Source organism: Monomorium pharaonis, chromosome 7 (genome assembly GCF_013373865.1).
Source record: "Monomorium pharaonis isolate MP-MQ-018 chromosome 7, ASM1337386v2, whole genome shotgun sequence".
NCBI classification, from domain to species: domain Eukaryota; kingdom Metazoa; phylum Arthropoda; class Insecta; order Hymenoptera; family Formicidae; genus Monomorium; species Monomorium pharaonis.
Window position 1 is genome coordinate 14,991,761 of NC_050473.1, and position 15,904 is coordinate 15,007,664.

The 15,904-nt window shown below is 33.3% G+C and overlaps 3 protein-coding genes across 9 annotated transcripts in view; 1 reads left to right on the forward strand and 2 right to left on the reverse strand.

Annotated features, from left to right (window-relative positions):
* The window catches only part of LOC105832447 (transmembrane protein 135), a 13,116-nt gene extending 2,973 nt beyond the window's left edge, over nucleotides 1-10,143 (reverse strand). Inside the window, exon 1 of one of the 3 annotated variants that reach the window (XM_036289488.1) lies at nucleotides 1,053-1,274. In XM_036289488.1, coding sequence (XP_036145381.1) covers nucleotides 1,053-1,133 — 81 coding nt within the window. In that variant the 5' untranslated portion in view covers nucleotides 1,134-1,274. Of the gene's footprint in view, nucleotides 1-1,052; nucleotides 1,275-1,879; nucleotides 2,478-10,018 lie in introns of those variants that run through there. The other 2 variants (XM_012673399.3, XM_012673398.3) reach the window with 2 other exon arrangements.
* LOC105832449 (pyrroline-5-carboxylate reductase 2) lies at nucleotides 2,381-12,293 on the forward strand. 5 transcript variants are annotated; one of them, XM_012673401.3, is made up of 9 exons: nucleotides 2,594-2,726; nucleotides 7,122-7,305; nucleotides 8,310-8,447; nucleotides 8,813-8,883; nucleotides 9,985-10,161; nucleotides 10,583-10,795; nucleotides 10,971-11,136; nucleotides 11,214-11,317; nucleotides 11,393-12,293. In XM_012673401.3, the coding sequence occupies exons 2-9, from the start codon at nucleotides 7,227-7,229 to the stop codon at nucleotides 11,405-11,407; spliced, it is 963 nt and encodes a 320-aa protein (XP_012528855.1). In that variant the 5' UTR covers nucleotides 2,594-2,726; nucleotides 7,122-7,226; the 3' UTR covers nucleotides 11,408-12,293. The 5 variants fall into 5 exon arrangements, with proteins under 5 accessions (XP_036145383.1, XP_012528855.1, XP_028044596.1 ...); XM_036289490.1 differs by lacking the exon at nucleotides 2,594-2,726 and adding an exon at nucleotides 2,381-2,515 and having other exon boundaries at nucleotides 11,214-12,293; XM_028188795.2 differs by having other exon boundaries at nucleotides 11,214-12,293.
* Nucleotides 12,117-14,636, reverse strand: LOC105832448. The gene is made up of 4 exons (XM_012673400.3): nucleotides 14,184-14,636; nucleotides 13,980-14,102; nucleotides 13,615-13,833; nucleotides 12,117-13,080 (listed from the first exon to the last, which is right to left on the reverse strand). The coding sequence occupies exons 1-4, from the start codon at nucleotides 14,329-14,331 to the stop codon at nucleotides 12,389-12,391; spliced, it is 1,182 nt and encodes a 393-aa protein (XP_012528854.1). The 5' UTR covers nucleotides 14,332-14,636; the 3' UTR covers nucleotides 12,117-12,388.
* Between the last annotated feature and the right edge of the window lie 1,268 nt (nucleotides 14,637-15,904).

Genomic DNA, 15,904 nt, shown 5'->3' on the forward strand with positions numbered 1-15,904 from the left:
GATATCATATTCATAAATCTAGTTTATACGTTCTTATTTCATTTCTTTGTCTCATTTCTCTCTTATCTTTTAACAAACATCAATTCACGAAACAGTACGCAAGTAAATGTCACAATGGTGATAATGGCTCATTTATTCGCACCACAATTTATATGTGCTAATAAACTTTAATGAGAACGAGAATTGTATAGCATTAACTACAAGATAGACTACAAAAATCTAAATAATCGATTATAAAGCAAGTATCCTGTGGTTAATAACGTGAACAAGGATGAATAAAGTCCACATAAATATTCCGCATTTTTTTTATACTAATCAAGTGTTATGCTCGTGCATGATTTATGCAAAATTTATAATTTACCAAAATATAAAAAATGCGCAGAATAAAAATAATACGATTCTAAAGTTTCAACATCTTTCTTTACACCAATATAATTTTTTTATTTGCAATCTAAATGCTAATCTAGAATGTTTCCTGTTTTCAGAACTTTTGTTTTTACTTTTTGCTTATTGCCTTTTTATCTCTTCGCTCATTTTACAAGTGTTGAAACTTAAGTTTCGTAAAAGTTTCGTTTAAAAAAAATATTGTTTCTAAAAAAGCAGCAGCAAATTTTACTTGATCGGATAAGAAGACCGGAAATAAAGGCATTAAGTTCTCAATAATAAAATAATGAATTAAACTAGGTCAGATTGTTACACATTTTTCAAGTTTTTTTCAATTATTTTATAAAGCGTAATAAATGATAAGGAGTAACAAATTTAATAAAACTAAAAAAAAGTTAGAAAATGACGTAATGATGTTTTCAAGGCATTTATCAGATTCTTGATTTCAATCGTAAGTAAAAAGTTGAAAAAAAGAGATTTCTAATTCGGACAGTGGACAGCAAACCCGATATTTTAAGTTCGTATCAGATGCGCTGGAGATTGAAGATCGCGAATCGAAAATTCACGTGGATTAAAACAAAATGGATTAAACTTAAACTTATACGATCGGTCGAACTTTAATCTTCGGTTTGCAATCTCTTCGACGCGTAAACTATTTTTGTACTTATCTTTGTATCTCGTCGATGTAGAAACGAAATAATGACTCTGTTTCCGCAATCGCATTTGCAACAACGACATAAAAAGTACATTATAAATTGTGATTTTATACATAAGAATCAAATGTAAGTAAAAAATTTAATAACTTTTCAAATCAATAAGTGAATTATCATCAAACTTTATACAGATACTGACACACTGTGATAGAACGATCTATGAAATTTTAAAATTTTCGATGACACTTTGAGATGTAACACATTCTTAAAATTATGCGCCAACAGACCAAAATAAACTTCTTTCCTGAGCACTCAGGTGCGTCAAGTCAAAGTACGCAAAGAATTACAACAGTTTCGAAATAGGAAACGAGATAAAAAGCAGATTGTGGATGTTAAACTCGCTCGCAACGTCGATTGCGTGGGCCCTATCGCGCGTTCTTGCGTTTCCGAGGATTTCGGGGACGGATGCACCGATGCTACCCATGGGTGTGCATAGGGCATGGCGATGCGGTGCGCCCGTACCCAGCTACAGGCGCATCGGGATGAATGTTTCCGTGCACTCGCACCGGGCGATGCACCGAACGAACCCGCGAATTGGCGGGTCACGCCGCGCGACTGAGTGCGGGCGCACTGACCGACAACGTCAATGCACCTGCCTCGGAAGGGTGCCGATGACGGAACGTGGGAAACGCAACCCCCGGTTCGTAACCTCGTTTCGAACGACCTGGGCGAGTCCGGACATCCTAACAAACGACAGAAATAAAGAAAAAGAAAGAGAGAGAGAGAGAGAGAGAGAGAGAGAGAGAGAAAGAGAGAGATGTAATCGCGTCACGAAAACGTACGATGTATACGGTCGTGTATATCCTGAAGGATTCCTGCAAGGAGTGCAGCCCGAGACCAACGGTCGCGCTGACGCAGGAGTCGGTCCACGGGTGAGCGTAATCCATGCATGGCGCTTCAAACGAAAACTTGCTGAGTTGTGCGGGCATTTTTACTACGATTGACAGCGGCTACGGATGAGGGCGACGACGACGTTAACGTAACACGCCGCGTGATGTCACGATTATCGATAGCGGCACCGCGACTTTAGATACGACGCATTTGAGAAAGCGAGCGAGAGAGACAGAAGAGGCCTCTTTCTCGCCCCCGCGTTCGTCGCGCTGACTCGGTTTCGAGAAAATTGCACGAGAGTCAATAAAACGGCATCTTAACTCGCCGTTCGGATTCAATCCGGAGCAAAGGTTACTGTCGACGCGACTGACAGGGAAGCGAGGAAAGGGAGAGAGAGAGAGAGAGGGAGAGAAAGAGAAAGAGCGCTTTCACAAGCGCGCGATTCCAGGCCCCTCGTCGGTCGTCGGTCGGCGTTATAGTGAATGAAATCGCACCACGAGGTCACGCGAGATCGATCGATCGCGAGCAATCACCTCACTCCCGTGTTAACTCGCCGAGCGACTGTCGACGACTGACGGCAACTGACGGTAATAGCGCGAGCGTTAATCGAGCCGCACGAACACGCACGAAACTACCCGCCGTCCTTCTCCCAGCTGTGCAGGCTGTGCTCCGCGTTGCTCGACTCTCCTTTTCTGTTCCTTTTCAATGCTCCGACCACTTTTCCTTTCCCTCCTCCGATCCTCCAGCTCTCCAAATATCTAAAGTGCAATACGGCCTGGCAAGATGCAACGCGCGGCTGTAAGTCTTCGAGAATTTTTAATTTAAAGATTTGATAGACTACATGCGAAAAGTTATAATAGATAAATTTTATTTTAATTTAGTTACCGTTTATTAATTTATTAATATAAATACGTTTAATACGTTATCAAACAAATCACGTTACGTAAACGTAACGTGCTTGATAATTCTCTCTCGGACAAAGTACACATGTAGATATAGATATACATCATACTATTTCTTCAGATGTAATATTTTTTTGCCACGGAAACGTGCAAGCGTTACGTAAATGTTTTTAATTAATTACATGAATATTTGAATATCCTTTTTTTATTTAGATTGGCTTGCAATGACGAACGAATTTTTCTGTTATCCATTTGCATTGCATTTAGAAGTCGCTTTTCATTCTTTGTTTTAATCGTTTTTAATCAATGTAAAGAGATTATGTTTTGACTTTTTTAATCGCGAAAACAATTGTGAATAATCATGCGGCACTGAATATACATACATACGTATCTCGCACGGTTGAAATGTTTCTTTTTTCAAATCTTTTAGTGGTGCCTTATGAGATCACGTTTATTTATCTGTTTGTTATACGTATAAACATATCGAAAAAATACATCGAATAAACAACGCGAAATAAATTTGCAAGCAATTATTGCAGAAAGTTATCTCGTTTCTTTTTTCTTTTTTTTAATAAACTAGTTTAAGCCTGCTTTTGATAATGCATAGTAAATTTTAATGTATAATTCTACCTGTGTGTAATTCTACCTACAATTTTATATGTCACGTTTATATATATATATTATGATTTCTCAAGTGTCTTTCGTAATTTTACACGAAGAAAAAAACACGTTAAAACAATCATATATAACTCTTGCATTTCAACACGAATTACAGATTACAGGGCACGTGTTATGAAACTCTTCGGAACAGATTCCTATCGGAATTATTCAAATATTTCTTTGATTTCTATTATATTTTTGAAGAAAAAACTAAAACTTTTCATAATATATGCCCAAGTCGTGTAAAATAGATTTTAATTAATAACAAAGAATATATTACGGATAAGCAAGTGAGATTTTGTTTAGAAATTTTTATTTTATTTTAATTTTAATGCCGATAAATTATCGCAGTCATAAGTATCCGATGCAAGCCAGATTGTCTGTTATCTGCAATGTGTAAAACTTTCGCACGAGTTATATATTACATAAACAGCACGTTGACCCTCGATCACCTCCTGAATGTACCCGCGAAACAATAAGTTTTTCAATGAAGATTCCGAAGTGATTAGATAATAACAAGAGCTATAGGAATCATAAGACAATGACTTATTTTTGCACTGTACAGTTTTTTATACATTGATAATCGTGGGATTAATTTGAATCGGAATGAGTCTGGGTTAAGATGCTTGCAAAAACATCGTTACGTCATGTTGCATTGTCGCATGCTGGATCGCGTCGTACTGTGATCGTAGTGATTAGATATACGAAGAAAGTCTGTCGAGAACGGGTTCTTGCAAAATATCTACGTTAACTGTATCGAGAGAAAGGTTACAAATTTAAATACAGGGTCTGACTTATACGGAACGCTGATGCGTAATTTTATAAACTCCATTTAGTTTCTGCTATCAGTCTATTGTCAAGTCATCCCAGCAGAATTCTTCGGCAAAACGCGACCTTAATACGGACCTAGTTGATGTCAATTTACCAGCAATTTCTGACCGGATTTGCTGTCTTTGTTATCAGTTTCTGCTATTATCATTATTATATTTCTTATTACACAACAAAAAATATTTTGTACTTATGTTAAAATCGATTTCTTTGTTAAAATTTTTAATTGAATCTTTATGAGTGTATTATTTGAATATTTTATATTAAATTGATTGATATATCAATATAATCTTTTTTTTGTTAAAAATAATACAATTTAAAATAATACATTTATAATATAATATGTATCTTTGAAACATAAATTCAAAGACAAATAAATAAAACGTATATGTATTAATTTAACATATTATAAAAAATATTAATTTTTTGAAGGAATATGATGCCACAATTCGCTTTCAAGGTATTACATTTTTTATGTTAATTTTTACATACATTTGTATTTACACACATTAAACTTGCGAGAAATTATTCTACGAATGAGAAAGCTGAACGATCTGATAGCACAATTAATTTTTCTTATGAGAGAAGACCAACTCTCGCCGTTCTATGCGAGCTCCATTCGTTTCGCGGAACGTTATATGTATACAGTTATACTTTGTAATTGTTAATGATACATAAATGATAATTATCGAAGGGAAAACTAGCAAAAAAGGAAAACACAAACTAAGTCCAATCGAGTTTTTAAATTACAATTTCCGGTAATTTTTCCCACTCGCTTTAAGCAGAGATGTGATTTTCCGACGACGATTCGAGATTGCTAAGATCTCAAGATTCTGATCATCTCGCAGTTATCTAGATTGAGAAACAGTTAGAGGAAGAGAGTCGAATCTAACGGAAGACATTCGCGTGCTGGTGCGTGTGTGAAACGCATTCGGTGGATTACTCGCGCGATTCTTGAACTCTGACAAGAGTTGTACGACTTTATCGCAAAACACTCCGAATAAAAGGACGATTCAGAATTCAATCAGACTTCGTGAATAAGAACTCCCTTTGGTTTCTCTCTGATACGATTGATATAATAATGTATATTATGTGGAGTTTCTTGAAACATTGGCTTATCAAAAAGATGACTGTTTATATAAATTGTAATTTTATTTTATTTAGACGATCTAAAAGTACAATCAATATTTGTAGTATGCGCACATCAGACGAGCCGCATCTAGATAAGATAAAAGTTGCGCTATGTATCTTTTTCTTGGAACATCTCATTGATACTTACGGCGTCATCTGAACATTTCGTATGCAAACACGTTCGTTGAGAACATCGATAATACATAATATTGTAAAAACTTCAAATAATAAGAAAATCCATATTTGTTGCACTATGCATTCAAACAAGTTTTATATCGAAATAAAAATTAATATTTAATAAAAAAATACATTTTTTTTAAATTGTAAAATTTCCACAAACAAATGCACCTTTTTGTGTTCTTTTTTTATGTGAAAATGAACAAACATTAATTTTCTTTAACGTCAATTTTTTCCATCGATCGTAATGATAGAATAATATTTGATATTTCGTATTAATACGTAATGTGAAAAAAATGTTCATTTAGAGATCTTAAGTTTTTTTCTTGTGAAATCTTGATCACAGATCGATTAATATTAATCCACCTAAAAAAGAGGATCACGATATCGAGCGATACAGTCAGTTTATTTGGAATCCGATTGGGTGCATGAATAACAGGTAGTTTTCCGTAACAGAGATAGGCCGGAGATGCGCCTTAAACATATATAAGGACGGCCGAAAATGGTCGTCTGTAGTAATGAAAGAGCAGAGCCTACGTTGTGATACACTGCACGCAGATTACAATCGGATGAGTAACATCTGATTTGTGTTAGCCAATCTCTATCGGTCTATCATTTTGCTATTATCAATACTGAACACATAAGAGAAACTCGTAAGTGTTCAATCACCGACATGCTGTTATCTTGTAAACATATTAATTAGTTTATATGACGCATTACCTTAATTACTACGCGGAAAATTTCTTTTAAAATTCTTCATATAACTTTTTAAAAATTTTATTTCAATTTGAGAACTTTTCAAAATTTCTATATGGTTTTCTTAAGTTTTTATTTTGTTATTTATTCTTGTTCCTTGTTTCTAATTTGTTAATTACAACAATTACTAGATTTTCATGTTTTTTTTAAAATCCTGTAATTATTTTCTGTACGTATGTGTGTACAGTATAACTTTTGTGCCTTCTTTCATTTATATTTTCATAATTTCTTCTATTCCAAAAATATTTATGTACAATAGAATACTATATATACACATCAAATCACATATATGTATATGTTTAATATATCTAATGTATAATATTATTATAAAAAATATAACTTATATGTTCAAAATAATGTTAAAACGGTTTGTTATTACTAAATTGTTTCTTACAATATAATTTCTTACCATTATTAAACAAAGAAGCTTTTTATTTAATTTTACTGTATATATTTTGTACATACGTTTATTATGATACTAAGTACAATTAAAATGCGCGCTTTTATCTAACAAGTTACCTATTATAATATGGAAGGGATGCAACATTGGTATCTGTGAAAGTACGTGTAGAGAGGTACCAAAATTAGAGAAGCTAAACTTGAGGCGACGCTATTACGATCTCGAGGAAGTCGAGCAAAACCTGTAGAGACTAAGAAGAAAAGAGATTGTATTACAATTATATTACAATTTCCATTTTATTATTAATATGATATTCAATTACTTTATTTCTCTTTTCAGATCCTGCACGACCTTTAAAAAGAAAACGATCAAATTCTAATATTGGATTTTGGAATTCTTTGTTAATTATATGCAACTCCATTTATTCATATTAATTGCGAAGTAATGATAAATATGACTGTCGGTCTGAAGTTAATGAAATTTAATCGCCGTATTCGGCAGAATTTAAACATGCGTAAATATGGTGAGTATAACATCTGCAATGTTGTCATTTTATTTCCAATAAAATCGCCATTTTAGATTTAATATTTTTAATTTTTGTTTTGCATCATTAGCTAATGCGTGAAATTAAAAATTAAGTTATTTATACATATAAAAGCACACAATATGATTTGATAATAAGTAAAAAATTATAATTCTTGGTACATAATCTCATTTCAATATTAATAAAACTCATTCAAGTTAAAAAATAAAGATATTCTCAAAATAAGAATGTTCTTTTTCTTCATCAACTTACAAAATTGTAATCTCAAAATCATTGTGACTTATTTTAACTATATTATCATTGTGAGAAGAATGAAAGACCGCAAGCAATAACATGTGTTTAGTCAAAACACCTCTAAAAGGCTCGTAAACATCTATAAAAAGGCTCGTAAAAATTGAGGTACAAAGAAGTTAACGTAACGTCTCTTTAATATTATGCTACAACGGACGGAAATTACACGTTTATGTGACCTGTACCGCAAATCAATCCGACCGAGATTGGTGGTCGACGGTGCGGTCAAATGCGTTTTTCAAATTAGGTACAAAAGACGAACGAGATTGCTCTTATCTCCCGTGAGATTACATAAAAGTGTGAACCATTCTCGCGTCGTGAAAGGCGAATGATTTGCGTTAGAAATAGAGAGAGATACAAGAGCGCGAGATGTGAAACTATCATCGTGTTCGAACGGGAGGCTGACCTCGGTGACATAAAAAAAAAATACAAACTTTAGCTGCCGTCTTATCGCGTTCATATCAACGTTTCTCAAACAACAAATACGATAGTTACAACTAGATCGCTGCATTGCTGAGAAGCAGAGCGATAATTCGTACGTTCGCACATCGGAATGAACATTCGATTTTTGCGTGTTATAAAAATCCTCATAATTCATTAAGCCACATTGAAACTTTCTCCGTTGTTTCTTCGCCTAATTATCAAATGTGCATTGTAGAACAAGACCGATAATCCTTTTCTATATTCCATAGTGAGTGATCAGCTTCTCGCGGACGGTGAGGTGAAAAAATCGAGAATACCGTTGAACATTGATACCAACATGCTGAAAATCGGTTTCCTTGGAGGTGGAAAAATGGCCCAAGCGCTCGCCAAGGGTTTCATACGGATAGGTAAATTATTTTTTCCTTATACATTCGTGTATTTCAACGATAAATCATCATAAATTTAAAATATGACAAATTCTTTAAAATATTGATATTGAGAATTTTTTTACTTTCTCAGCGCTTCTCAAAAGTGTTTCTCGTATAAAAAAATCTAAGAAATTTTCAAAAAATTTATAAAATTTTCACGATATGTAAGATTGTTTATATTAGATCTATTTTTTTATGGCTAGTGAATATTCTATACTTAAAAGTGAAATAAGTATGTTTAAAATTTGGTGAAAAATTCTAGTGCAGCAATAAAAAACAAACCTCTGGATTTGATTAACAAAAGTTCACCAAAAATATCTTGGAACGTTTCTCTAATTTTATAGGTTTAAGCAAAGGTGAAATGATGCTGGCCAGTTGTCTTCCTAATGACACCGGAAGCATCGAGGCTTTTAAGGTAATCAAACTTCGAAACTTTTACATAAAAAAGGAAAATCTAAACCAAAGAGCGCTTCTTTTTTTATGTTTTTGTTTATAATATGTTGCTTGATAAGAATGCTGATAAGATGCGATTTCTCATCATGATGAACCGATGATAATTATCGGTAATACAAATTGTCTGTCATATTAAAAACATTTAACAAAGACAAAATTATTCGTTTGCTTTATATCGCACAATGTTTTGAGTGATTGTGAAGCTGGCAGATTAACTTGATCAAAATCAGGAAAAATAATTTATCAAAAGTTGTCGAGAGTTATCTTAAGTTTTAGAAAAACATAATGTACAGTTGTGTTGCTTTTAACTGATCAAGGTTTCTAATGGAATCATTTCTTTCGATATTTGCTTTACTCATCTTGCGACGAGATATAGTTTTATAACACTGATTGTACATCTGCATATTTATCGGCAGTCATTTATCGATTGTGTAACTATTTTCAAATGTCTCATATTTATTGTATGTTGATTCATAAATAAATTCCGTTAGACAATTATCATAAAATTACTGAGAGAGAATTAATACTTTAAGAAATTACCATTACTCACGACATCAAATTATTTATTTTATTTTATTATTTAATAATTTCACTTTATTTAATTATTTGTATGCAAAATAATAAATAATAATAAAAAATATATAACAGATTGAAATTAATTTATATATTACATATAAAAATTCAATTTTGTTGAGTAAAATGAAACTTATTTATGACTTAATTTAATATATTACCTCAATACCGCAATAAGTTCTAGAATTATCTAAGAGTTCTATTCGTATTTACATAGATAATGTCAAATATACCAGATATGCACGAAAGAAAATATAAATATATAGAGAGTATAAAGATTTGTGTTTCGGTAGATAACGTCATTTATGTCTTAAGATATTTATCACGATAAAAATAATAGATAAGAAATTATACGAAAAAATGACGTTTAATTACATTTTTGATAAACGAGATTGCAATTTTTCAATGATAAGTATTGCGCTGTCAAATATGACATCAAGTATAAGTATCAGAAATGTATAAGTGTCAAAAATAATTAAATCATTTGTAGGAAATGGGATCAAATACTGTTTTTACGAACGTACCTGTTATCGATTACGGCGATGTATTGATTCTGTCGGTGAAGCCGCAAGTTGTACCGAAAGTTTTGCCAGAGTTCAGGACACACGACAATAAGAAGTTACTCATCTCCATCGCCATGGGCATCTCCCTGGAATCATTAGAAAAGGTAGAATAACTTCGAAAATTAGAAAATAAGAAATTTTAGAAATCTTGGAATATTTCAAAATTCTCACATATTATGTAAAGAATTCTAAAACGACGTAAACTCTCTGACAAAAATTTTTCTTAGAATTCTTTAAATAATTTTTCAGATTTTTTTCTGTATTATTTTACTTTTTATAAAATTTCTCGGAATTTACGCGAATTGGAATACTTTTTAGATGTTAAAAAAAATTAATATCTTTTCTAAAATTCTTCATATGTCAATTTTAAAATATTGTAAAATTTCTCATATTTCATGATTTCCGAAAAAATGCAAAATCTGAAGTTTAAAATATTTTTCTCGAATAAAAATTTTCGTTAACGTATTATGATGCTATTCATAAAATAAAAAAGAACAATGCATACTAGAAGAAACAAATTTTCAGGCGCTGCCAAAAGAGACTCCCGTGATGAGAGTAATGCCAAATACACCTGCATTAGTTGGTTGCGGCGCCACAGTATTTGCGCGTGGAAAATATGCGAGCGATAAGGATGCTGAGGTCACGGAGAAACTGTTTTCTGCCGTAGGCATCTGCGAAGAGGTCCCGGAAAGTTTCATCGATCCCGTGACCGCCTTGGCTAGTTCTGGTCCTGCCTATGTGAGCAAACGTTTGAATTTTATTAGTTCATTGCAAATAATCTGCAATTTTTACATAAAGTTTTTATATAAAAACTATAATTATTACAATTAAATTTGGAAAACAGAAAAACAAAAAGTGGTATTTTTATTAAAACTGATTAGTATTGTTAATGGAAAATGGGGAATTTCTTTAGATATATATGGTAATCGAAGCGATGGCCGATGGTGGAGTCAAAATGGGACTACCCAGACCCATTGCATATAAGCTTGCTGCGCAAACTGTCTTAGGCGCCGGTACCATGGTTCGTGAGACAAATCTTCATCCAGGGCAGCTCAAGGACGATGTGACTTCACCAGCAGGTCAGAGAATTTATATATAAAATAATAATTAAAATATGCGCTTTCAGTCAATATAAATCTTTCTTTTCTTTACATAGGCTGCACCATAACTGGTACTCATCAATTAGAGAAGCATGGCTTAAGATCGGCACTAATCACCGCTATAGAGGCAGCGACGCTTCGATGTAGAGAAATTTCGCAGGCAAAGAAAAACTAGTGATGACAATTATATTGTTATTATAATAACATTTTAAAGAGAACGATGTTAATGTTACAGATATCTACCAAATGAAGTGAGATGATTATGAGACTCAAATCTTAACTAGATTTAAATGGTAATGAAGATACCTCTATTTAATTAAAAAGGTATATCAGGATTATTAAATGTTCAAACAACATGCATTACTTTGATAACTATTATAATTAACAAAGAAATAACTTTGTGATAATTTGAAATTCCAAGAAATGTCTAATATATTCTAAGATTATAGATTATTAAACTTCATTTGTAGTTTTAGATACTGCTGTTGTCTCTCTAAAAGTTTATAACGTCAATATAAAAATTTTATAAATAATTATTTTAAGTGTTAGCAGATTGTCTTTTAGCAGTAATTTAGCTTTAACAGAAAATTGAAAATATAGATCTGGTATTAAATAACAAACGCGCATATTGAAGTTTGTAGTTTTTACAAAATAATTACATTTTGGATTGTATTTATAAAGCAAAGGTTATCATTCTTTTATAAATTTAGATGTTTATATAATTATTAAGAAATTATCTTAAGTAATTGGCCTAAATAAGACTGATATTTAAATTATCAAAAAAACTGAAAAGCTTTATATATATTCTTTTTACATTTGTATAAATGTTTCTAATTTATTACAAATAATTTTTAATTGTATAGATTTTGATTAATATATTATTATCAAGTGTATATTATTTGAATTGACATTCTGCTTAGTTAAAAAAAAATTTCTATGGTAGGAATTCTGGATATAAATAATTAGAAAATAAAATTTATTGTATAAGAGAAAACATACTTTTCTATACAGCACATTACACACTTATGTACCTTGTTATTTAACATTTTTAATTTTAATGTCAAATAATACCAAGTGTAACAAATTGTGTAACAAAAAATAACTGTTAATAAATTTGTAAATTCCGATATTGAAAACTTGTCTTATTTTATAATTATCGAGCAATATTGTAAAAATCAATATTCCTTGATGCAATTAATAAATCCATTTCTCTTCATGTCCTTTTTTTATCTCAACTGTTTGACAACAGTTTCTTTTCTTTAGCTTGCACACGCTTAAATCCAAGATTAAATTCTGTCTTAAACATCTCTCTATAATAACTCTCTTTCACTATATCACTTTCAGGTACACCCTCCTGCTTGCATTTTAACACGTATGATTTATGCATCGCGGCTATGTTTAAATTTGAGTCCAAGTAACATTTACCACTGCAATCTTTGGGATCCGTCGATTTCTCGGTCGGGAACGATTTAATGTGTTCACGCACTCGCTCCTTCACATTCTCGCTCTTTTTAGTTTTTGGCGTGTGCCTGCCCCTTTGATCCGGTCCGATGATACCGCCTGGCGATATCCGTTTCTTCTCCATCACTTGTCGCACAAACTTCTCAGACACCGCAAATGTACTGAGAAACATCGACTTGCACACGGTTATGAATTCGCCCTTTAGCAGGAGAGAGTAAGTGAAGGTCACCTGCCGACATCTCGATGCAGAATGCTCAGAACGTTGAACGTTGTTGCGTATACGAGTACGTTGTTTCGGAGATTCTTTAACGGACAATGCAATGTATTGCTTTCGCTGTTGCCACGTGCAGGTATTCCAAAAGGTCTTGTGCAATTCTTCACGTTCCTTTTCATCTATCTTATCCGCGCAATGCATGCGACAGATGCAGGGAGGTCCCATCTTTTTAGCTGGCACTATTTTGCCTGAAAAACAATTTTAAGTTGACAGACACAAATTATTAATTTTTGTCTGTCAACTCAAAATTGTTTTTCAGTTTGAAGAAGTAAAGTTTCACAGATGACTTTATATTTACATGTATTTGCTAATATAAAAGCTTGTGGTATTACCTTCTTAAAAATAGTAAATAATAAACAAAATTTAAGCAATAAAAATAATTTTGTAACAATATTTTTGTAAAATATTTTATAGGTAAATTTCTTAACATCTTATAATCTTATGGAAATGATAGTCAAATTTTATTCTTCCAATTCCAAAATGTTCTTTAAACTCCATTATTTCTTATAAATATAGTTTATCAAAATTCTGATCTTTCGCTTGCAATTAAATTACTTAAAACTCTCCTTTCTATAAGACTCTTTCCATGATACTATTTTAAAAAGTTGTTTATAAGTTAGGAATATCTGTATTATAAACTTATTTTTAATATTTGATAAAATTCTTATATTATGTAAAAATATTGGAGAATTTCTTTAAAGGTTTATTGTCTCTGTATTTACCTCCAACTCCGATGTATTCTTCCCCTTTTAATCTAGCATTTTTCTTTACATTTACTTTCCAGTTTTCAGGCTGCTTTATACGTTTCATAGAATCTTTCTGTTCTTTCGATAGCTTTGTTCCTTTTTCCTGTTTAAGCTCAATTGAATTTTCCATAGAATTTTTATTTATTGACAGTGAATCTTGTGATACAGCTGTTGACTGCAATTCAATTGTACCTCCTATAAGAAATTATATTACAAGACTCAGTTTTATTTGTTATTCACATATGAATCTATATTCACTTATTTCAATCAAAATTACATCAAAATATAAGCATTAATTTAAATTGATTATTTTTCTCTATAAAACCTGTGAAAAGATATACCTATTAGCAAGTAAGTTTCTGCTAGTCTAGTTTCAGATTCAGATATCAAATTTACATCCCCGGTAGCGCTGCCTCTCAACCATATTGAGTTTGTTGACAATTCGTTGAAATCGCTCGTTGACACTAAAGATAAGCGAGAAAAAGTGATAATTTAATGTAATCAGAGATCATCCTAAATGTATGAAGAAACAAATTCAAGTTTACCTGTAGTGTTCATAACACGCTTGTAAAACACAGCCGAATTCTGCGTTTCCCCCTGTTGATCGTCCACACTCTTTTCTGGCAACCATTCTTCTATCTTGATGTGTTCTCCACGATCTGCTAGATTCGTTTCTCCCACATTCCGCTCCATTTTGCATGGCTCGCATTTTCCACCGATTCGATAAACTTACGTTTCGAGCCTCGCGCGTCGAAGGCGAATTCCACGAAACGTCACCGTGCGATCGAAAACGACGACGAGAGACGATTGAACCGGTAGTAGCTAAGACACGTTCTATCATAGGACAATTTTCGGCGCTGAGAAATCTGTTCCCTGCGGCATGTTTGTAATTGGAAAAATATCTTTGATCTCTCCACGTCGGACAGATTTGACTCGATTTGGATACCGAGGATATTGTTTCTAAAGGCCATTTCACGTGATTGCATTGCACGTATATTCCTGTAACCGTTACCGTAAAAAATTGATACGAATAATACGATTGGTCAATTCGGTCGATTACGGTTTATTTATGCGATATGATTGGTCGAAATCTTACGGTTACCAGCGGTCATCGCGTCGTTTTAGGTGTTTTCATTCATCAGCGCCTCTATGTGCACACAATGTGCACATTGAACTATGTAATCAAATATCTATGAATCCCGTAGGTAATGTACATGACTTTTTAGGTCTCTTCTATGCTATGTCCACGTTTATTTGGTTGTTTCATGCTAATATATTCATAAATTTTACAATGCATTCATATTTTAAATCTGTTTTATGCAAATTAATGTGCATAATCGTGTTCTATAAATATGCAATACCACATATACATGACATAAATTCAAATAATTGATTTGATAAAAATTCACTCACCGATTGCTGTCGCTGCTCCTGCTGCTGATGCTGCTGCTGGCTACCATGCTACATTCCTTTTCCGGAATACTGAGTCGCTCCATGGATGCCGCTTTCTGCTGACATCATCCTGCTTTCTCGAACCGCACAATAATAATTAACGATTGCCCGATACTTTATTCGGCACTCCCGATATTACGGATATTATATCACACACGAGTAAAACATAAACTGCGCGCGAGAATTTTACTTGGCGCGACCGTTACATTTGGAAAAATACGTGAAAAGTACGGCACGTCAAGACACACTGAACAGAAGTAAATCAATTCGCTCCCAGAGTTTTGCTTCTCTGTATGATTGCGCGACGACTAGTAAAGTTTCATTATTGGCACGATCGACATTCTACCGAACGGATTGCGTACGTATAATACACTCCTCGAGCTAATACGTGCACACGAAAACTTTGCCCGGAACGAAAATCATGGCACGAAAGTGGCGTGACGTCACGTAACTTCGTGGAAACGCAGGCTGAGAAAATCGTTTGAATGAAAATCACACGCCAACGAACGGAGACAAATTCGTTTCGAGAATTTCGTATCGCACAACGACTAGTAGCACTTCACTTAATTGGCACTCGCGATATTCTACATCGCTCGAATGCGAACACTTCACTCGAAACCGAAGGCAAACGTACGATGCCGCGCTTTACACATGAATAATATCTCTTTTACGTACGATCTCACAGCTCGCGTATCGTTTGCTAACGCGACGGCACTCTCAACATAACACCGTACCTGCGCACAATGAATTCTGAATACGCGAGACACGCACGGAGTCGACAGTGCGTCCGACCGGCGCTGGAGTGGCGTACGTG